At 37.9% G+C, this 24,979-nt stretch overlaps 1 protein-coding gene across 2 annotated transcripts in view; it reads right to left on the minus strand.

Moving 5' to 3' along the window:
• Positions 1-351: 351 nt before the first annotated feature.
• The window catches only part of med23 (mediator complex subunit 23), a 40,814-nt gene continuing 16,186 nt past the window's right edge, over positions 352-24,979 (minus strand). The window contains exons 11-31 of one of the 2 annotated variants that reach the window (XM_061929824.1): positions 17,874-17,891; positions 13,721-13,927; positions 12,837-12,980; positions 12,623-12,768; positions 12,307-12,552; positions 12,099-12,241; positions 9,920-10,094; positions 9,685-9,848; positions 9,490-9,614; positions 9,210-9,415; positions 8,144-8,324; positions 7,890-8,060; positions 6,332-6,548; positions 6,149-6,258; positions 5,813-5,939; positions 5,428-5,593; positions 5,294-5,366; positions 5,014-5,228; positions 4,828-4,948; positions 4,419-4,550; positions 352-679 (exon numbers count right to left, since the gene is read on the minus strand). In XM_061929824.1, coding sequence (XP_061785808.1) covers positions 437-679; positions 4,419-4,550; positions 4,828-4,948; positions 5,014-5,228; positions 5,294-5,366; positions 5,428-5,593; positions 5,813-5,939; positions 6,149-6,258; positions 6,332-6,548; positions 7,890-8,060; positions 8,144-8,324; positions 9,210-9,415; positions 9,490-9,614; positions 9,685-9,848; positions 9,920-10,094; positions 12,099-12,241; positions 12,307-12,552; positions 12,623-12,768; positions 12,837-12,980; positions 13,721-13,927; positions 17,874-17,891 — 3,330 coding nt within the window. In that variant the 3' untranslated portion in view covers positions 352-436. The remainder of the gene's footprint in view (positions 680-4,418; positions 4,551-4,827; positions 4,949-5,013; positions 5,229-5,293; positions 5,367-5,427; positions 5,594-5,812; positions 5,940-6,148; positions 6,259-6,331; positions 6,549-7,889; positions 8,061-8,143; positions 8,325-9,209; positions 9,416-9,489; positions 9,615-9,684; positions 9,849-9,919; positions 10,095-12,098; positions 12,242-12,306; positions 12,553-12,622; positions 12,769-12,836; positions 12,981-13,720; positions 13,928-17,873; positions 17,892-24,979) is intronic. The other variant, XM_061929826.1, reaches the window with a different exon arrangement.

Below are 24,979 nucleotides of genomic sequence, written 5' to 3' on the forward strand. Positions count from 1 at the left end.
GATATGGACATAACGTTGTTTACGTAAGCTACTATTGAAGCAGAATGAGTTAACGCCAGTCAAGGACGTTAAAATAATATTGAAATAGCAGACATGTGCTTGACAGTGCAGTGAAGTAGAAGTCCACCTCCAAGGTAAATGTTGTACATTATTACTTCACTAAAATACTGTACTTGTTTGTACTATGTTATTTTTATACAATTGTTCTTATCTAAAAGTGTTTCTTTTAAAAAAAAGTATGTTACATGTTGAGACTTCAAACCGTATATGACTATATTTGTTTGCAACAAGCTTTGTTATTTTTGGACTGTTTTTTAATATTATTGTAATCGGCACAAATAATCCAAATGCTACCAAAAAAGACTTTTATTGTTCAAAGAAGTACATAATAAAATATGACAGTAGAAAGGTTTTACGCTCATAATTTCCTGGCTGCCTACATGGACGCGTGTGTGTGCAGCGAAGAAGAAGAAGGCGAGGAGGTAGCTTCAATCACAGAGGACGCCATTGAGGACGATGAAGAAGTGGAGGCGATGGCTGAGGGCACGGCGGGCACGCTGACAGCTGATGATGACGAGGCTGCTGCAGAGGATGAAGACGTGTCGGTCTTGCTGCTGTGCGTGATGAAGCGAAGACGAAGCGTCATGGCCGGACGAAGAGTCATGATGATTTTCTCCACCTGCACAGAAAGATGGAAGAATGAGCAGAAGACCTTCGCCACGGCTAACCTGTTTGCTCTTAGCTGGACGACCACTTCCTGGTGTGTGTAAGATGGTGTTAAATGCTAAAAGTGCACACTGGCAGAAGTCAAATAGTCAATCGATATTGTTTTATACGTACATTTATCCAAATTTGCACCACATTCAGGGCTGCCTTGACATCAGGGGCCCCCCAAAACTGCAACATCCCCCAAACCGAAAATGTATTTTAAATTGGAGAGCGAGAGAGAAAGAGAACCAGTACACAATTGCTAGACAAAGCCAAAGCGGTCTGTGATTGACAGCAATTAACACCTGTCACTGCATTCCGCCGTCAAAATCGGGGACCCCTGATTGGGTCGGGCCCCTGGGCTTCAGCCTAGGTAGGCGGCCTTGACCACATCTCTTCAAATCTCATAGCAAACTAACGTGGATAAAAACATGAAAACAGAAACGCGGACATTGTATTTATAACCTTATTTTGTTGTTTATTTAATTATTTATTTGATCGTTTTAACACTTATTTATTGATATTCATTATATCTTTATTTGCATTTTGATTTTTCAATTTTAAACTTATTGATATATGTGATCCTTTTTAAATTAATACAGCCATCCATCTCTGAAGAGCTTGTCCTCATGAGGGTAAGCTGGAGTCTATCCCATCTCACTTCTAATAAGAGGTGGAGTAGACTCTGGGTTGGTTGCCAGCCAATCACAGAGCACAAATAAAATACTTTTCACACTCATTCACATGTTTGGACAATTTAGAGCAGGGGTCCCCAAACTACGGCCCGCGGGCCGGACACGGCCCCCAGCGTCCAAAATCCGGGCCGCGGGAAGTCTTAAGTTAAAAAATAAAAAATTAAAAAATTTTAAAAAATTATTTTTATTATTATTATTATTTTAAATTTGTCCTTACTAGTCCATTTTCTACCGTCTCCTAGGCAAATCATATTGTCTAAAAATGCATTTTACCATCGATAACGTGACATGCAGAAAGTGCGCTCTTTAAGTCAATTAGTGCGCGAGGAATATATATGTATGAATACATATATATATGTATATTAGGGCTGCAACTAACGATTAATTTGATAATCGATTAATCTGTCGAGTATTACTTTGATTAATCGATTAATAATCGGAAAAAAGAGACAAACTACATTTCTATCCTTTCCAGTATTTTATTGGAAAAAAACCATAATACTGGCACCATGTTCTGGACATTGGAGATGCAGCATACAGCAATAATAACACAGAAATGTAACTCATCAGATCAGAACTGGATCAGATATTGTACACGTTTATATATACATATTAATATATATATATATATATATATATATATATGTATATATATATATATATATATAATATATATATATATATATATATATATATATATATATATATATACACACACAAATGTTTGTGTCTATATATATATACATATATAGACACAAACGTTTGTGTGTATATATATATATATATATATATATATATATATATATATATATATATATATATATATATATATATATATATATATATATATATATATATATATATACACATATAAAGTTAAAGTTAAAGTACCAATGATTGTCACACACACACTAGGTGTGGCGAAATTATTCTCTGCATTTGACCCATCACCCTTGATCACCCCCTGGGAGGTGAGGGGAGCAGTGGGCAGCAGCGGTGGCCGCGCCCGGGAATCATTTTTGGTGATTTAACCCCCAATTCCAACCCTTGATGCTGAGTGACAAGCAGGGAGGAAATGGGTCCCATTTTTATAGTCTTTGGTATGACTCGACCGGGGTTTGAACCCACAACCTACCGATCTCAGGGCGGACACTCTAACCACTAGGCCACTGAGTCATATATATATATATATATATATATATATATATATATATATATATATATATATATATATATATATATATATATATATATATACATAAATATATATATACATACATATATATGTATATATATATACATACATATATATATATATATATATATATATATACCGTATGTATACATATATATATATATATATATATATATATATATATATATACCGTATGTATACATATATATATATATATATATATATATATATATATATATATATGTATATACCGGTATATATAGATACACACACACACACACAAAGACACATATACATATATGCACATATATACACAAACACACGTATATATATATATATATATATATATATACACACACACACATAGACACATATACATATATGCACATAAATACACATATACGTACATATATACATATATACATATAAATGTACATATACATATATATACACATTTACATATATATATATACATACACACACATATATACACATATACATATATATATATATATACATATATACACATATACATATATACATATAAATGTACATATACATATATACACATTTACATATATATATATACATACACACACATACAGACACATATACATATATACACATATACATATATATATACATATATACACATATACATATATACACACATATACATACACATATATACACATTTACATATACATATAAACACACACATACATTTACATACATATATATATATATATATATATATATATATATATATATATATATATATATATATATATATATATATATACACCGGTATATATATATATATATATATATATAGCGCAGCCCCAAGCCAAATTGTTTTACCCCAATGCGGCCCCGGTGTCAAAAAGTTTGGGGACCCCTGATTTAGAGGCTCCATTTAACCTAAAGTGAATTCTACATATTTTAGTTAATCATTTGATCATTTTTTAATTATTTATTTGAGCTTTTTTATTTAATTATTTACGAATTTAGTCAATATTTATTTTAAATATATTTACTTATTTTATAAATATTATTTTAATACTTTTTTTATTTACTTTATTTTTTTGGTTCAATAATTTAGTTATCTTATCATTGAGCTAATTTACCAATTAATTGTAATAATTTCAAAAAATCTAAATTGTTCAATTGAATGATTTACTTTTTATTTTATCATTTGAAAATATTTTTTTAAACATTTACTATTCAACAATATTTACTTATTTAATAATTATTCCACTAATTTGATAACTTAAAAATATTTTATTTACTTATTTGTATTTGATAATTTCAAACTTATTTATTGGATATTTTTTCAACTTAATTTACTTTTTTATTTGATCATTTTGAAATATATATTTTTTTAATATTTACTTTTTTAATATTTTAAATAATACTTTTTTATTGACATTTTATTAAATAATTTAACCATTAATTAATTAACTTATCTGATCATTAAAAAGAAAATCAATTTACTTATGTTATCATTTCTAACTTACTCATTTGATCATTAAAGAAAAATCTATATTTTTGTTTTTTAATCATTTTCCCACTCATTTATTTATTTTATGATTTGTTAATTATTCATATGACCCTTTTTTAACTTATTTAATCATTTAAAATAATCGATTTACTTATTTAATCATATGATTAAAACTTATTTCATGTTTTTTTTTCTTTTAAATCTGGACTACAACATTTAACATTATTAAGCTTAAAAAATATCTATCCTTTCCATTACCAGGAACAGTAAACAACATCAACTTGGATTATTGCTTAATGTGTAACTACTGCTACTGTACCTGCTCCTTGACGCTGTCTCCAGTGTACATGTACTTAATGTGGTACAAGAAGTCACAGATGGGGTCCATGTAGTTGAGATGGTGACAGTGCTGGTCGACCACCTGGAGCATCTCGTAGAATGCTATGCCAATCTGAGAAACAACAAACAGGAATGATAAAAATATCGGCTGTGTTGTACAAAACATTTGCTCATAAACAAACTATGAGGATGTCTTTTAATGTTCTCAATCATCCAGCTCATTGTAATCTCAGGGCATTCAATCGATCGCAACTGGACTGTTTGGTTTGTCTGAGAGGACGTTTCGCCTCTCATTCTTGTAGGCTTCTTCAGTTCGTGCTCATAGACTTAGATTGGTCAATACCTCGGTAGGCTTCATCTATGCTTCAACTAACTATGACCAAGTTTACCTCCAACATGCATCGCGTTCTCTCCTGCTGGAAGCGTTGCAAGAAGGGTCCGACCAGGTGGTAGACGTACAGCAACTGGAACTCATTCTGGACCACCGGCTTCAGCGTCTCTGAAAGGAATCTACACACAGAATATGAAAAGATGTCCCTCAAAAAGCAAAGCAGTGCAATGTGGTCTTGTCTGACTTTGGAATGAGCGACAGCTGCCCGATGGACGAGTGATGCCAGACTGCGTGTGCCAGCGCCAACATGTAGCTGCAGCTCATCTCGCTGTAGCTCTGGTGGCACGCCGTGAAGTCCAGCACGGAAAAAGGGTCGCGCGCCCAACCCGTCAGCGATGTTAGTGCCGGCGAGCCTAACACGGACACGATGCGTTCATGCAGGACGATCCAATAAGGTTCCTGACAGAAAAAGAAAACCTGCAGTAGCACAATTGTTTTCTTGCTTTCCTTTTCTGCTTTCTTACAGGCAGCGCTGTGATGACGAGGCCGATGGCGTTCATCCAGGCAGTGATACTCTCGCGAGGAACGAGAGGTTGACTGCAACAAAGCAAGAAATAAATTCAGAAATAAATAATGTGCAATGGTCTTCACTTCTCACCTCTTCAAGACCACGTTGAGGAGAGCGTTGCCCACGTCATTGCCCGGCACAGCGAGCGCCATCAGCTCCACGCAGGTGACATGCAGGGCGTGCGCCGCCGGGTTGGGGAACTCGTTGAACCTCCAGTCGCAGTTGGGGAACGGGCCGGGCGTCTTCCCAGCCATGGGTGAAGGCAGCGTTACGGAATAACAACAACAAACAATGAAAAACATGACTTAAATCAAATCAACTTTATTTATAAAGCACATTTAAAATTTACCACAGGGGTAGCCAAAGTGCTGTACAATGAACAGGTTAAAAGATAAAACGAGTACCGAGCAAACACAACACAACACAAACAGAACACGATAAAAAATAAATAATTAAAAGGTAACTTAAAGGATATTATCCACCAGGCGGCCAATCAGCTTGCAGTAGTATGTGTCATCAGGCGTCCAAACATTGTCGTCTCTTTGGTTCATGCCGAACTTCAGGTAGGTTTCGCTGAGGCACCAGCCAGGGGTCCGATTGTCCTGTCCAGGGAAGACAACCATGTTTACCTCAGCCAGGCCATGTTTGTGTCTTACTAATAAAGGGTACTACCGGTAAATAAACTGACATCTGTTCCTCACAATTGACAAGGTGTACATAGCTGAAGGTTTGCGCCAAAGTGAAGTAGAGCATGCGATCAAACATCAATAATAACACAAAAACTATGTGAACAAAAAATGGCGCTTCCTACCTTAAGTGACAACATGATGGCGTGCACAAGCTTCCTCTTCAGGCTGGTTCTGTCTCTCAGGTGTCGCTCATAGTAGTGTAGGGTGTTATACAAGTAGGTCACAGGACGGTCTGCGGTTATTAACACAGCAGGATGTGAGAATGGGGACACTTTTAACTAAGCGAATATGCTATCTTTACTCACCATGGAACTTGTAGAGGCCGCCCAGGTGATCCAGCAGGGTCTCCAGCGACTTGGAGACAGGGATGAGCTCCAGGAAGCGGTGGATGACGATGTCAAAAACCGGCAGAAAGCGCAGGCACACGTTGCCGAAGTAGATGGGCATGTACTGATGCTGCACTTGCATTGGAGGGTTGAGCTGTTCCGCTACGCCTTCAAAATATAACTTCTCCGGGTATTTCTGCGTCGGGACAAAAAAGTCATTACCGTATTTTTCGGACTATAAGTCGCTGCGGAGTATAAGTCGCACTGGCCGAAAATGCATAATAAAGAAGGAAAAAAAACATATATAAGTCGCACTGGAGTATAAGTCGCATTTTTGGGGGAAATTTATTTGATAAAACCCAACACCAAGAATAGACATTTGAAAGGCAATTTAAAATAAATAAAGAATAGTGAACAACAGGCTGAATAAGTGTACGTTATATGACGCATAAATAACCAACTGAGAACGTGCCTGGTTTGTTCACGTAACATATTATGGTAAGAGTCATTCAAATAACTATAACATATAGAACATGCTATACGTTTACCAAACAATCTGTCACTCCTAATCGCTAATCGTCTAGTCTCTTACATGAATGAGCTAAATAATATTATTTGATATTTTACGGTAATGTGTTAATAATTTCACATATAAGTCGCTCCTGAGTATAAGTCGCACCCCCGGCCAAACTATGAAAAAAAACTGCGACTTACAGTCCGAAAAATACGATATTAGAAGTGTCCCGATCCGACATTCATATCGAATATCGACATCAGATTCTAAACTCTACGATGTAATGTCTGATATAAGCAGTCCTGCAGCTTATATTAGATTCCAAAATCTATGATATCATGTCTGATATAAGCAATCCTGCAGTGTGTTTACTTGTGCAAAGCTGGACAGTCAGTTAACATCTAATTGTCCTCCAATAAGCACACAAGGTTGGTCTTTTCTTGTATTTTAGTCATGTCATCTACAAAAGGTAAACATGGTAGGCTATAGGCTACTACGAGCTAGCAACTACACAACAGCTAAGCACATAATAGCACACAAGCTAGACATACGTAATAAGTGTCCTTAATTCAGCAATATTGCAGTCTAAAACAGCGAATTTGTCAATATAACAAGTATCAATTAATTATAGTTGCATGTTACTTACACATACAAATCTGTATAACCAATTTCACTTGATCAAACCTTTTCTAACATTCCACACTACAAAATAAAAAATACTACTGCACATATACTGCAGACAGCATAATTCCATTCCAGACAGTTAATAGTAAATAACTTAGTTACCGGTAGTTATTTACCAACCAATGTTCTCTGTTTGACTAATTTCACTAGATCAAACCTTCCATACCTCAAACATTCCACACTACAAAATCCTAAAAGTATGTATGAGTCCTGCTGATATTGTATCAGCCAATACTCCAGGCGTGTCGGATACGTACCGTATTTGTATCAAAAGTGAAAATGTTGCAATGGGACATCCCTAGTTATTATCAATGCCACCAAAGAGCTAACATCCAATACCTTGTGGTAGCTCATATGCTTGTTGTGCCAGTCGCTCTGCAGCCAGTGTTCGGGCGAGTTTTCCTTCACAAAATCGTTGACTCTGTTGCGGAAGTCGTCGGACTTCAGCAGCAGCAGCTGGATGATGAAGTAGCACACCTGAGCCTCATTACGTTCATGGCTACGCATCGCCTGGACATTACGGCAGAGGGGCGGGGCGTGAGTCAAGGGACAGACACAAGCGTTTTTTTCCCTTGTGAAGCAGCACGGCTCACCAGACACAAGATGACTCTGTCCAAAGTGACGATGTTGTACTTCCACACCATATCATTGAGGATTTCAATGCACTTGTTGAGTTGGGGCCCACCAGGCGACGTGGAAAACTCGTAGACCAAGAAGTCCGCAAACGTGCGCATGTGTGCCACCAGCGCACGAGCCCCGATACGCTCCAAGACACTGAAGGAAATAAAAGTAATGGTGCATTAGTCCATGTGTTACATGTGGACTCATTGAAAAACTACGAATGATGCCCAAAACCTCACCAGACAACTTCTATAACCTCTTATGCTTTCTGATATAAAAGTAAATACAAGCATAATAATTTGAGTGTAATTTCTCTACCTAGTGGTGAAGTTTGTAAATGTCACTTTTAACAATTGATAAAAATTGGTCAAAATTAAGATAGTTTTGCCTGACTGAAATTCATATAAAATAAAACCCATCCATCCATTTTCTACTGCTTATCCCGATGTCTGTCAAAATTACCAGTTTAAAATACATTTAATACATATGTGGGCAGGGTAAATTTTTTTTATAATTAAAATGTTCTAACTAAAGTATGAAAATAATAAGAAAAGCATAGTCCATAGATGACCACAATGTATCCGACCAGAGATCCACAAATGTAAATGGAACAACAAAACCATTACTGTTTTTATAGTGGAAAATGACTAAATTTGACAAGTTCCAAATATTACAAAAACACAATAATATCAATAAAAAATATATAAAATAGGGTGGTAATACATTTCATTCCTTTGGAAAATCCTGATTACATTTGTTATAATATATAAGATTCTAATCTTGATGATAGCTATGATCCTGTATGTACCTTAAGTGTTTTATTAGGGGTGCATGATGAATATCAGACAGAGGATTATTGTGCCAATATGAAGAATTATGACTTCATACCGACAAATCTACACGTGTCCCAACTGTGCTTCTATTTGGTTTGGTTTGCTGTCATCGTTTGTACACTATAGTTGTGTCACAAGTCATGATATTTTTCTACTTATTCCATTCCCTATTTTTATGTATGTGCTTATCTGCTTTTTTACTGACTTGAAGCCAATCTGGTTGATGTGGTCCGTCTCCAGCAGCATCTTCCACAGCAGACACAGGAAGAATGGCGGCGAGCCTTGCATGGAGAAGTGCGTGATGATGTCCTCCTCGTTGGTCATGGACTTCCACTTCCTGTATTCCTCCTCCACGTTCTTCTTCAGGTTGAAGCGCGGCTCCTGGGGGACGTTGTTCTGTTTGAAAAAGGCCTGAAAGGGAAATAGAGGGTAGATTAACACGAGAAGTCTGGCAACGTGATTATCTAATAGGAGTGAACGAGCACCTGCAGTGGCGCGGGGAAGCAAGAGAGCGTGTGTGCAGCCCAGTTATGAGGGGTAAAGTTCATGATGGTCTGCAAGATGTCTTTGCACCATGTACCATGGATGGAGTCAGAGCCTGTGAAAAAATCTGATGCACAAGAACATGAAGGTCCAGGTCTAGGATACAATAGAGAGTGGAGATCTAAAGTGGGCCATACCAGTCACATGCGTGGCTCTGGCCAGGGTGAGGATGAGTGCTCGATTCAGCTCTTCCGACTCAACCGACAGTACTGTCTTTGGGTCGTTGTGGAAGCGGGTGAACTGCGGCTGCACCTCTGAGCTGCCCAGCGCTGTGATCAAGCGCAATGCAGTGCTCTCCACGCTGAGCGAAAAAGAACATAAAATAGATAGAATACACAAAGCCGACTGGTCGATCATAACAGCCATGCTTACCATAAATGCAGCTGGTTCTGGTTCGTCTGCGGCACGGCAGCCAGACTGTGTAGGTGACTGAGCAACTGAACCCGGTAGTGCGGCTGAATGTGGTGCATCCTGTAGCTGAACATCTCCAGCAAGGTGTGGAGGATTCCCCATGCGTGGGACTTGAAAACATTGGGCAGCAGCTGGCCTGAACACACGGAAGAGGGCACACTGTTAACTTGGTGTGACCAAATTTGATATTGATATTGGTCCAATATCGGGAAAAAACGAGTACGGTATTATATGGGCTTGCACATAAAATGTGTGATATAATCTCCGGTACAAAGGGGTTCTGCAGTGTGTTTACTTATGTAAAGCTGGACAATATTGCAGTTTAAAACAGCACATTTGTCAATATAAACAAGTATTAAATAATTATAGCAGCATATTACTTATACACACAAAGTCTCCAAGGCAGAAACTTATTAAAAAGTATGTAGTAACAAACATGTCCGCATCATTCAACTTACCCGGTACTGCGTTACTTCATACTTTTACTTTTTGGTGTCACCAAAAAAAAACAATTACCACTTTACTTCAACTTAAAGACAGCATTGTTGTCTGTTTGACTAGTTTCACTTAATCAAACATTTTTTAACATTTCATACTACTAAATAATAAAGTATGTATGATTCCTGTTGATCGTATCGGATCAATACCAATATCAGTCAATACTCAAAACTCTAAAGTGAAAAAGCTGTATCGGGACACCCCTTTGTGCAAGATAGCTATATGACTAATATACCAGCAATTAGAGGTGGAGGAAATAATAGATTTTTAGATGCATTTCAATTCGGACATGGACGATTATAAAATCGATTAGTAAACGTCAATAATCGATTTATTTATTGTAAATAAAGTAATGCAGACAGTTCTAAAATTTGTCTGACTGCAGCAAGCCACCTCGCCAAGAGATCCGACCAGCTCCTTTATTATAGGGCACTTATGTTTCAGTTTTGCACACATTTGTATTAATTTGATACATGTGGGAACTCATTTAACTGTTTATTATAACAAATGCACTGTTTTTAAAGTTGCAAGTGATAAATGTTTATTTAATGAAACAAAATATAAAACTACATCAATATACATAAATTAAAGATGCATCAATAATCGATTTTTAATCGAATCGTAGCTCCTGAATCGGAATCGTAAACGAATTGTGAGGTGCCCAAAGATTCCCACCTCTATTGTCTCTCTCTAGTTATAGCCGGGGCTTTTTTTTACCTAAAGCACAAAGTGGACGGGTGCTAATTTGAAGCAACCAATAACTGTATTTTTTGGACCATAGAGTGCACCGGATTATAAGGTGCACTGTCGATGAGCGGGTCTACTCAGGTCTATTTTCATACAAAAGGCACATTTAAGGTGTCATATTATGATTTTTTTCTATTTTTAAAACACTTCCTTGTGGTCTACATAACATGTAATGGTGGTTCTTTGGGCAAAATGTTGCAGAGATTATATTTTACAGACCATCTTACTGACCGTCTGTTTAGGATGCGCCGTTTTGTGGGCAGTGTTATTTACGTGACTCCACTTCAACAGCATTTTCTCCCCGTCATCTTTGTTGTACCGGTAGATCTTGCATAGTTAGAACTGTACGCTACTTTATATTAGAAATGGCAACAGCGGAGAATGAATGCCCCCAAGGCAATCATATTCTTCTCTGTGCAAAGTCTTCAAAATGTCTTTTTGTCATTCATGTTCCTCTTCTTGTAGTTTCCATCATATATTGTTCAAACTGGCAGATGATCACTAAAGTCGGTTATAAGTAGACCACTTGTAGTGTTATCAAAGTAATTGGTAAAATATTGTCAATCGCCGGATGACAATGGCGGACCAATGCAAAGCATTTTGGGTAAAACTTTGCCATATATGACATCAATTGAACAGGCGTCATCTTGCAGTCCACACATATCCCTTATGTGTAACTGCCATCTACTGGACATAGTACACCAATTACCAAATAAACTAGCAACAAGGTCGGTAAGCAGAACCAGAATTAATGCATACAATAGAAGCACCGGGCAATAAGGCGCATTTTTGATTTTTGAGAAAATGAAAGGAATTTAGGTGCGCCTTATACGGTAGTTATTTTTAAAAATTTACAGTAAATCAGGCTTATTTTTAGTTGTTTTTGGGGACTCACTAATGAAGCCTTTAATGCCCAAGGACTCAATCTCCATGTAGACCAGCAGTCTGCTGTACGTCTCCAACAGGGCGGGGGCCAGGGCAACGCTGGACTTGGCGTGGGCCAACTTAATGACTCTTGTGGCGATGCTGTGGATCAGACTGGAGAGACGAAAGTATGAGCATCTTTCTTTTTCTTTTACAAGGAGGCTTGTGTTGTTGGCTACCTCATCTTGGCGTGCACAGTGAGCGAGTCAAGCAAGTTCATGGGCAGCGGCGTGAAGGAGCCCAGCGCCGTGCAGTTGGTACCCGGCAAATTGATCCGCATGGACTGCGTTCCATAGATAGTCTCGACCAAAACACCCATCGGCAGGGGAAAGCAGTCCGGGTTGGTGCTGTAGGCGTTGCATAGCAGGGCAATCTTATAGTCGGTCATGCCCAGCGTTTTGTTCCGCAATGACTGCTGGAGGAATCTAAAACAGAAATTAAAATGTGAAAAATATCTAAATGTATTTACTGGAATAACATCAAAATTCCTCCTACTCGTGGTGTAGTTTTAGTGAGTGCGGTATGGGAATCTGCAGATTGGAGTTGTCGCTTTGAGCTTTGCGGTTCAGGTGGATCCAGATGCAGGTCATGGCAAAGGCGTGAGTGGACTGTGGCTTGTTGATGTCCGGAACGGGAATGCACTGAAGAAACATAGAAAAATCCAATGTGATGGCAGAACATTAACCAAGAAAAGCTATCATGGACGTACCTCTTTTTCAGGATACAGCAAGTCAAAGAGCTTAATGACGGGCAGGAAGTCTGCCAAGGCGTTTTTCTGGATGCTTCCCGAAATAAACTGCAGCAGAACCCACATCAGGTGGTCTCTTCCTTTTATCAGACCCCGACCTGCAAGCTGGAGTAACATAGCAAAGTCAAATTGTTGACAGAATCCTGAAAAAAATGCATATCTTTATATTGTAATTGGAAACAGGCCATTCCCGCCACAAGAAAAATAAAAACAAAAAAAAACACAACAATATACACAACAATATATATTATATACACGTATATACTTGGATGGCAACATATGTTGCTGCAAAATCTGTATGTACCTTTCAGCATTAATGGTGCCTTCACAGATGTGTAAGTTACCCATTCCTTGGGCACTAATACACCCCTATACCATCACACATGCTGGCTTGTGAACTTTCAACTATAACAGCCTGGATGGTTCTTTTCCTCTTTGGTCCGGAGGACAAAACGTCCACAATTTTCAAAAACTATTTAAAATGTGGACTTGTCAGACCACAGAACACTTTTCCACTGTGCATCAGTCCATCTTAGATGAGCTTGGGCCCAGCAAAGCCGGGGCTGCGTTTCTGGGTGTTGTTGATAAACGGCTTTCGCTTTGCATAGTAGAGTTTTAACTTGCACTTACAGATGTAGCGACGAACTGTAGTTACTGACAGTGGTTTTTCTGAAGTGTTCTTGTTTTTTTTAAAAGTACATGCAGAGCTAGAAAACATACTGTAGCAAAATACCATTTTTGAAAGAATGCTAAAAATTGTATCTCTGCCTAAATGTTTTTAATTATCTGTCAAAAAACAGCTACCAATTTCAAAGAGTAGTCATGGGGTAAAAGCGTCCTCTCACCTTCTGATGCAAGGACAGCACCATGTGAGGGAAGCTGGCGAACTGAAACAGAACAAAGAAGATGAGCTGCGAGGACAAGTGCTCCCACAGCAGCTGACTGGTCCCGCCCACGTCCGCATCATAGTGCTCCTCCGTCTCGGAGCGCTCCATTGCGTACACCACCAGGTCCACCAACTGCTCCTCCAGCACGGGACATCGCTGCTTTTGCTGGCAAAGGACAAAGAGAGATAAGATGGAATAGACATTTACACTCATCGGAGTCTATCAAGTGTTTGTTTGCTTGAACTCTTTAAACTCTCTGCAAATCTATTCCATTGATATACCAAACTTTAGATATCACGCTATTATTACATTTTATTTTGAAACAGGCAAAGCATAAACAAACAAAATGCAAATGAAAAAAGTCTATGTGGACTATGTTTACAAACAAATGTGCCCTTAAAACATATTTTTCTTTTTTATATAGTTCAACAGCACATTTTCACGCTATATACATGGTCAGAAGTTGGAACACACCTCATTTACTAACATGAGAAAGTGTCTCCAAATCTTTGGTGCTGGATCATTCTAGAACAAAATGATTAACACCTCCATGAAGTTTTAGTTTATCCATCCATCCATCGATCCATCCGTGTGTGAATGTGAAGGCCAGTGGAGGGCAACCTGCAGTCCATGGGCAGTGGACAGTGGAACCCGTTTATGTCGACGACCCTTGGACTGACTGATGGCAATTCAAATCAAAAGTAAAAACGGTTGTTGCTTGTACATTTAATTGTGATTTTTCAACCTACAGCATCTGGTTGACATGCTTCTCCTCAATGTGTGCATATTTTTTATTTTGTGTTTTCATTTGATATTTTATACTCTTATCAACAGAGAGGCTGCACTAATTTGTATGTGTTGACTACAATATCTGTGTTCCCATTACCCCTAGAAATGTTCAAACCCTAAATATAGCAATAAAATACAGGTAATGGAAACACCCATATTGCAAAAAAAACTCACAATTATCGCTAAAACAATTGTACGCTCTCATGAGGCGGTTTTTCAGACGTTTCGATAATGAAGTGTGTTGCAAAAGCATGATGGAAACACTTTTTTGCATTTACAGTGCACTCAAACAACGAACCGGCGGGGCGCCAATACAGGACAACTAGGGCAGACGGGTCGTTTTGGTCCCGCTTCCGTTCGGTCGGCCGGGGAGAGCGAGGCAGCACAATCTCGCAGGTCCGTTCTCGGCAATTTCTTGGTTGCATATGATATTAAATCAGTTTTTCTTCTTGGCAGCTTAATTCACACGATGGTCAAGCAGCTTGAGCGTAACATTAAGTGAGAGTGAGTGTAGAGTTTGAGCAGAAAATGCCGTATTGCTGTTCTGTTCTTGTATGTTCCACTCGTTCAAATAGAGAGATTGGCAAATCCTGAAAGAAGTGGTTCTTAAAGGTAATAAAGTCAGGGAAAAAACGAAAAACAAAATTTTTGAACACTCCTCTTGACAAAATTGGTGCAGTTCAGCTAAATTTGTTGGTTTTCTGACATGTACTTGTTTCTTCAGCATTGTCCACATGTTCTCAACAGGGTTTAAGTCAGGACTTTGGGAAGGCCACTCTAAAACCTTAATTCAAGCCTGATTTAGCCATTCCTTTACCACTTTTGACGTGTGTTTGGGGTCATTGTCCTGTTGGAACACCCAACTGCGCCCAAGACCCAACCTCCGGGCTGATGATTTTAGGTTGTCCTGAAGAATTTGGAGGTAATCCTCCTTTTTCATTGTCCCATTTACTCTCTGTAAAGCACCAGTTCCATTGGCAGCAAAACAGGCCCAGAGCATAATACTACCACCACCATGCTTGACGGTAGGTATGGTGTTTCTGGGATTAAAGGCCTCACCTTTTCTCCTCCAAAGATATTGCTGGGTATTGTGGCCAAACAGCTACATTTTTGTTTCATCTGACCACAGAACTTTCCTCCAGAAAGTCTTATCTTTGTCCATGCGATGTCAATGGCTAAATCAGGCTAGAATTAAGGTTTTAGAATGGCCTTCCCAAAGTCCTGACTTAAACGTGTGGACAATGCTGACATTGCTGTATGTACATTTAAGAAAATAAATAAATAAATAAATAAAATGTACCTTTAAGGTAGAAAAGCGCTATACAAGTATAACCCATTTAATCCAGGCTAAGACTGGCATGCTTTTCTTTTGAAGGTTACTTTTGCACTGCACAAGAAGTGAGCGTGTGCATGTTTTAATGTTGTGTAACTAGACTAGTTATGTATGTATGTACTATTATGAACAATACTACAATACATGTCGACATAAAAGGACAATTTTTCGTAGAAATGTACCCTTCTGCTCACACATTTTATGTTGAAAAAAAACCGTCAACCATATCGGTCGACATCAACTTAAGCAGGCACATTTTAGTAATAATAAAGAGGTGGACCAGGACTTGAGTTGGTCAACATATACTTGTTGTCGACATAACAGGTTCCACTGTACATAATTATAAAACTTTTGCTGCATTGTCTTTTTTCACACATTTAGTTTTGAACTGTGAGTATTTGTAATGGTTGGAGCGGAAGTTTAAAGGAAATATAATTTTTTAATTGCTTATAGTAATGGCTACCTTTCATATGGTACCAATTCCTGGTTCCTGGGAAACGATGCTGGTAATCAACAGTACCAATGTTCTGTACTTTATAGTGTGTTCATGTGTTAATAAATGTAATTTTTTTAAATATTAAAATCTTACATTTTTTCTTAAACTTCCTACAAAGTCTTTATACTGTAAGTATTGTACTTTTTACACACCAGCTGTTTGAGTCTAACGTGAACTTTAGTTGTAGTTTTCATTACCAAAATTTGGAGGTGTTGAAAACGCTGTGTAAAATCACTAATGCTAATCAGCAGCATGTTTATGGCATATCCAATGAAAATTAGCATTGAGCTAGTGCATTTTGAAAAGTGGAGCCTAACTGGACTTTCGAGTGTTCTATCAGGTGTGCTTGATTTGTTGGCATGGAAAATTGGAACATTACCTTAAGGCAGTCTGGCTGAATTTGTAATGAGTGCTTGTTTCCCAGCCAAATGTTTGAGCTGGTGCCTTGTCTGCAACCGGCTGTGACATCAAGTGCATCACGTGATTTTAGGTAATTTGGTCAGTACTTAAACGAGTACCTATCTCTATTTTGTAACACTGCAAAAGGTTTTGGGACATTTTCCTCAACTTTCTTTTAAAATTTTGCTTTACTGGCTGCCATGAATTCTACCGTTCGTACTTAATATTACAAGATTAACAAAGTAAGGAGTGTTGGTGTCACTCTAATGGCTTTCAAGAAAAAACTTTCAGTTCTTCAAATTAAATTTAATGTATGCTACCCAAAACTGCAGTACAACATGCAAAATCTATTTCTCTTTGTAAGTCATGCCACAACAACATTGCTAACTGTAAACATTACATGGGACATGTAATGACAGAAAGGGCGTAGGAGTCAATGAAACAACAGGAGGGAAGGAGGGAAGGTGGGTGCAAGTGAAAGTGGAAGGTAGCGATGGAAATATTTGTCTTCCTGAAAATTTAGAATAACGTCTGTGCTTCAAAATGAAAAGCTCTGGTAACGACAAAGCAAACGCAATGAGGACGTGTGGAAGTATAAGCAACGGACGACGAACCAGAAAGAATGGTCAGTGCAGCACATTGGAGTCATGCAGTAAAGATGACTTGGATACATGAGGCGTACCGTAATACAACATGTCTTCCACACGCGAGTAAAGACTCACACATGGAGAATAAAGTGCACGCTGGAAACAAAAGAAAGGAAAAGAAGGAAAAAGTCATGTCGCCTGAGAAGAGAAGCAGACCCAAGTGGACATATCATCCCATTTCATTTATTAAATAATGAAAATATTGCAACAGGAAGTAAAAGGTAGGATAAGATTACACCCTTTCTTGTGGGAAAGTGGTTCTTCCACACCAAACTCATCCAAGCATGCCCTTATGGACTTAGATAAGATGCTCGTACGAAGAAGTAATTGTCTCAATAGTTTTGTCCACATCTTCTGCAACCATCCCAAGCTTAGCTTCATGAAGCTTTCTTTCTTTTCCCTACCAGGACGATCATTTGACCATGAGGAGAAGGAGCATCGACATACCTGAGCAATGTTCAGAGTCTTAAGAGAGAAGCGTGCGAGCACAGGAAGAGAAAAAAGGACGAACAAACAAACGAGGGAGACAAGAGGGGGAGAAAGAGAGAAAGTGGTGACTCACGAGCGAGGTCGTTTGCCGCCATAAAACCAAACATGCAAACGGGAGTTCATTGTCCATATGTAGAAACCAGAGTGTTCCTCTTGGCTGACTGCCCACAAGTCAGTTATCTTGCATTTGGACAACCAAAAAAGTGTGTTATGGGTAAGAGTGGGTTTGTAGGTATGCAGTACTGTTAGCAGAGGAGGGAAGTGCGGGGATTGGGGTTAAAGTAAGGAGGTAAAGATGGAGGAACGTGAGGATCAGTGTTTCCCATACAAAGGCTCAATGCAGCAGACATTCATCATCATCATCATCATCAACTATATTCTTCAAACAGTGGCCAACACCCACGCCAAGGCCTGTTTCATCTTCAGGTGCGTTGTTCACTTGAATGAACAGAAGTGTGAGAATAAAACAAATTTACTTATTTCACTTAGTCATTTATCAAACCAAAAACACTTTTTTTTTAAGTTATGTTCTGTTAATATTTTAGTTTTTCATAAGCTGTGCTATAATACATTTGTTAGTTTACTTTAATGTAACTAACTATAATCAAAATAATATTTTAATAGTAGAAAGTGTATGTAAATATTTTAAGGGTGTCCGAAAACAAAGTTTTTACTTCCGATAGCATTCCGATATTGCAGCTTTGAGTATTGGCCAATACCGATTATGATCCAATACAGTATCAGCAGGACTCATTCATACTTTTATTATTTTGTAATGTGTAATGTTAGAAAAGGTTTGATCAAGTGAATTTAGTCAAACACAAACCAACAGTAGGTATGACAAAAACTAACCTATTTATTGTTGCCCGTCTGGTATGGACTTATGCTGTCTTTAAATTGAAGTGGAGTGTTGATTTTTATTTGGCAACACCTAGTGGTCACAATAATTCATTAAATTAAGCTCATGACGCAGTAAAATGGATAATACGGACATGTCTGTTACTATTTCTTCTAATAGGGTTCTGCCTCGGAGAATTTGTATGTGTAAGTTTGCAACTATGATTATTTGATACTTGTTTATATACCTGATATCAATTATCGGATACCTCTAAAATTATGTAATATATCATTATTTTAAAAACATATTGTACAAATAAAGGTATCACACCTTGTTTGATAATTGTGAATGCCTTAGATGCCTGATACTCTCTGTAGATGTTATAAAGAAAATCCCATGGTCATCATGTGAGCAAAAATCGCACACAGCTTTTTTGTGACCCCTACAGAAAGGTGACATGTGGGGAAACACTGATGCAGCAAGAGAAAAAAGGAACAAAATCATATCTGGTTAGTTGAGGAGAAGTTGGTGTATTTCCAGGTCTAGTTAGGCCAGGGGTGTCCAAACTACGGCCCGCTAGAGTCTACAGTCTGACCCGAGAGACATCCCAAGTTTACTATGAAGTCTGGCCCGCTTTGTGTCTCGAGTTTAATTGTAATAACAGTACAGTTTGATCGCTGCCAACATACCGCCACCTTGTGGACAACGCCAGTAACGCTCGTCAATGACCATGTGTTTTATATTGAAGTTTATTGAGCATAGCATCAATTTATATGGCCCAATCCAGACAACCTTTCCCGCTCATGGTGCAAATAATCTCTAACCAACACAGAAAGTCAACACACAAGGTCGCACACAACACACAACCTGCCGACTCTCTCCACTTTGCCATGTTTGCTGCATTTTATCCGCATTTGATATTTCTGATCAATTACAAAACTTTAAGGAGGTCATCACGGAAGTAAACAAGGTAAAGGAGTTGAACTTTCAAACTTTCCCACATCTTTTGTTTTATCTTTTGTATTTTATACTGTAGTGCCGTCATGGTCTAATGTTGGGGGGAGAGGGTTGTTAATAACTGTTAAATGTATGTGTTGTTTCTCAGTCTGTTAGCTAGACCTTGTTTAAATCAATGAAGTGTCTCTTATTATGTCCTTAAAATATTTTAAATCCTGCATTATTTGTGTCATGATCTGGCAACTCTGCTTCCGCCTTTCTTCATTTTGTTGCACTGCCTGGTTTAGGGGTTACGGTGTGTGGCCACCTGCGCGCACACCTGATTCTCATTTCCTGCTGACTACTTAAGATCTCCAGTCCCTTCACTCAGCACCAGTAGATTTCCTAATGTTCCTTCAAGCAGTGTATCTCCTCTGCTTCTCGTTCCCTGTGGCTCAGTCCCATCAGTGCGGTTGTAGTGTTGATTGTTTCTCTCCACGCCTTCTATGTGCGTTTTCAGTGTCTCACACCAATCTACTAATAAAAGTTTCAATCAATCAATCAATCAAGTGTGCATCATTAGTTATTTTTTCCTCACTCCTTTTTAAATGCTCTATTTGTTATTATTGTTATTCATTTTTCTGCTCTGCGTTGGGGTCCTATTCGCTCTACTAAGCCAATCTTGACACTTTGTGTACAAATGATCGTTGTTACGTCACAACAAACGCTCTGCTGTGTGGCAAAACAAAGCGTTGTGTACATTTGTGTGTGCGTGTGCTTGTGTGTACACGCACGGGTCCATATAACAGAAAATAGGGCTTTACCGCAGGTTGTACAGTATTTTTACAGGTTTGGCAAATTTCCCTCTTCAACTTGGTACAAAATAATATGCAGACTTCAATCAATGCGATCGCCAATCATGAGTAAAAACAGCTGTAAAAACTGTGTAAACAGGCACTCTGAATGAAACAGGTCACAGCACATAGAGTTGGAATAAATAATAAAAAAACAGAGGTTTTGACTAAAAATTGTAACTACAACTGAAGTTAATGTTGTGATTGAGACAACAGATTTATTTAGATGCTTTATCAAATTACGTTACATACATTCAATATATACAGGTAAAAGCCAGTAAATTAGAATATTTTGAAAAACTTGATTTATTTCAGTAATTGCATTCAAAAGGTGTAACTTGTACATTATATTTATTCATTGCACACAGACTGATGCATTCAAATGTTTATTTCATTTAATTTTGATGATTTGAAGTGGCAACAAATGAAAATCCAAAATTCCGTGTGTCACAAAATTAGAATATTACTTAAGGCTAATACAAAAAAGGGATTTTTAGAAATGTTGGCCAACTGAAAAGTATGAAAATGAAAAATATGAGCATGTACAATACTCAATACTTGGTTGGAGCTCCTTTTGCCTCAATTACTGCGTTAATGCGGCGTGGCATGGATCTCAGGAAACAGAGTGGACCGACACCAGCAGATGACATGGCACCCCAAACCATCACCCAACCATGCAAATTTTGCATTTCCTTTGGAAATCGAGGTCCCAGAGTCTGGAGGAAGACAGGAGAGGCACAGGATCCACGTTGCCTGAAGTCTAGTGTAAAGTTTCCACCATCAGTGATGGTTTGGGGTGCCATGTCATCTGCTGGTGTCGGTCCACTCTGTTTCCTGAGATCCAGGGTCAACGCAGCCGTATACCAGCAAGTTTTAGAGCACTTCATGCTTCCTGCTGCTGACCTGCTCTATGGAGATGGAGATTTCAAGTTCCAACAGGACTTGGCGCCTGCACACAGCGCAAAATCTACCCGTGCCTGGTTTACGGACCATGGTATTTCTGTTCTAAATTGGCCCGCCAACTCCCCTGACCTTAGCCCCATAGAAAATCTGTGGGGTATTGTGAAAAGGAAGATGCAGAATGCCAGACCCAAAAACGCAGAAGAGTTGAAGGCCACTATCAGAGCAACCTGGGCTCTCATAACACCTGAGCAGTGCCAGAAACTCATCGACTCCATGCCACGCCGCATTAACGCAGTAATTGAGGCAAAAGGAGCTCCAACCAAGTATTGAGTATTGTACATGCTCATATTTTTCATTTTCATACTTTTCAGTTGGCCAACATTTCTAAAAATCCCTTTTTTGTATTAGCCTTAAGTAATATTCTAATTTTGTGACACACGGAATTTTGGATTTTCATTTGTTGCCACTTCAAATCATCAAAATTAAATGAAATAAACATTTGAATGCATCAGTCTGTGTGCAATGAATAAATATAATGTACAAGTTACACCTTTTGAATGCAATTACAGAAATAAATCAAGTTTTTCAAAATATTCTAAATTACTGGCTTTTATCTGTATATTCTCTCTCTCTGTCTCTCTCTCTCTCTCTCTCTCTCTATCTCTCTCTCTCTCTCTACATATATACATACATATACATACATACATACATATATCCATCCATCCATTTTCTACCGCTTATTCCCTTTGGGGTCGCGGGGGGCGCTGGAGCCTATCTCAGCTACAATCGGGCGGAAGGCGGGGTACACCCTGGACAAGTCACCACCTCATCGCAGGGCCAACACAGATAGACAGACAACATTCACACTCACATCCACACACTAGGGCCAATTTAGTGTTGCCAATCAACTTATCCCCAGGTGCATGTCTTTGGAGGTGGGAGGAAGCCGGAGTACCTATATATATACTAGGACTGCAACTAACTTGATAATCGATTAATCTGTCTATTATTACTTCGATTATTCGATTAATAATCGTATAAAAGAGACAAACTACATTTCTATCCTTTCCAGTATTTTATTGAAAAAAAAACAGCATACTGGCACCATACTTATTTTGATTATTGTTTCTCAGCTGTTTGTAAATGTTACAGTTTATAAATAAAGGTTTATTTAAAAAAAAAAAAAGAGCCTCTGCGCATGCGCATAGCATAGTTCCAACGAATTGATGACTAAATTAATCGGCAACTATTTTTATAATCGATTTGTTGTTGCAGCCCTAATATATACACATTTCACTACACTAACATACATTGTCTATATGTATATATACACACACATACATATGTATACATATATATACACATACGTGTATATATACACACATATATATATACATATACATATATATATACATATATGTATACATATATACATATACATATATGTAGACATATATATATGTACATTTATGTATACATATATCAGCAGTGCGTATTCAGAGCGCATGGAATCAGTGCTCCAGCGTCGAGCAGGTAGGTGTTTAGCAGGTGAGCATAAGGCAGCGGACTCTCCCCAAATGATAATAAACACCTCCCAGTCAACTACTAGTAACATCACTATGAGCCCGTTGACGTTCTAGAAACCTAAACGGCAGCTCAGCTCGCTCGCAGTCCTGGCTTGAGGTGAAGGCTAATTAGCTTTTAGCGTAACGTTAGCTCATTTTGCGGTGTGTGTGTGTGTGGGTGTGAGTGTGTGTGCATGCGTGCGTGTGTGTTACGGTTGATTGAGCTGTGTTGAAGCAGCAAAAAAGGACATTATGTTAAATGAAGAGTTTCTTGTCTCTGATAGTTTATATAATAATGTAACTGCATCATTAAGCCTACATGAACTTCATGGTGTTCAGGGATGAATAGTCTCTCCTATTGCTATTGTACTATTTTTCAGCTATAGTTACATTAATCATTAGTAATGGAGCAGCCTAGTTTTGAATGGCATGGTCCCTGCTATCACATGTTGATAAAAATATAACATTTACATAAAAAAAATCAACTACAGGCTTCCCAAATGCTGTAATAAATTAAGCATGATGAGTTGACTTGAAACTGTTTAGTGTTGCACTTTTTATATGTAGAAGAAATGTTTTGTCATTTTATTTAATCTGAGCAACAACTTGAGGCAGTTTAATGTTGATTAACGTGGGCAGAATTATTATAGTCTTCCCAATGTTAAAAGGATAAAGCCATTGTTTACAAATTTGGTAAATAAATAACCAAAAAATGTATATTTTGTCGTTTTCTTACTGTACCGAAAATGAACCGAACCGTGACCTCTAAATCGAGGTACGTACCGAACCGAAATTTTTGTGTACCGTTACACCCCTAATATATATATATGTGTATATATATATATAAATATAAATATATAAATATACATATACACACATATATAAACATACATTTATACGGATACAGTACATATATACACATACATACTGCATATATTTATACATACATATATATACATACCGGTACATACAAATATATACACATACATATATATACATACATATATATATATATAGATACTTACACATATATATATACTGTATATAAATATATACATATATATATACATACACATATATATATATAGGCAAAAGGTCTGGACACGCCTTCTTATTCAATGCGGTTTCTTTATTTTCATGACTATTTACATTGTAGATTGTCACTGAAGGCATCAAAACTATGAATTAACACATGTGGAGTTGTGTACTTGAAATAACTGAAAACAGGTTTTATATTCTATTTTTTTCAAAATACCGGTAGCCACCCTTTGCTCTGATTACTGCTTTGCACACTCTTGGCATTCGCTCGATGAGCTTCAAGAGGTAGTCACCTAAAATGGTTTTCACTTCACAGGTGTGACTTATGGGTTGATTAGTAGAATTTCTTGCTTTTTCAATGGGGTTGGGACCATCAGTTGTGTTGTGTATGAGAAGGAGTGTCCAAACTTTTGGCTTGTACTAGAGATGTCCGATAATGGCTTTTTTGCCGATATTCCGATATTGTCAAACTCTTAATTACCGATACCGATATCAACCGATACCGATATATACAGTTGTGGAATTAACACATTATTATGCCTAATTTTGTTGTGATGCCCCGCTGGATGCATTAAACAATGTAACAAGGTTTTCCAAAATAAGAGAACAACTTCAACTCAAGTTATGGAAAAAAGTGCCAACATGGCACTGTCATATCTATTATTGAAGTCACAAAGTACATTACTTTTTTTTAACATGCCTCAAAACAGCAGCTTGGAATTTGGGACATGCTCTCCCTGAGAGAGCATTAGGAGGTTGAGGTGGGCGGGGTTAAGGTAAGGGATAGCGGGGGGTGTATATTGTAGCATCCCGGAAGAGTTAGTGCTGCAAGGGGTTCTGCGTATTTGTTCTGTTGTGTTTATGTTGTGTTACGGTGCGGATGTTCTCCCGAAATGTGTTTGTCATTCTTGTTTGGTGTGGGTTCACAGT

Source organism: Nerophis lumbriciformis, linkage group LG34 (genome assembly GCF_033978685.3).
Source record: "Nerophis lumbriciformis linkage group LG34, RoL_Nlum_v2.1, whole genome shotgun sequence".
Taxonomy (NCBI): Eukaryota; Metazoa; Chordata; class Actinopteri; order Syngnathiformes; family Syngnathidae; genus Nerophis; species Nerophis lumbriciformis.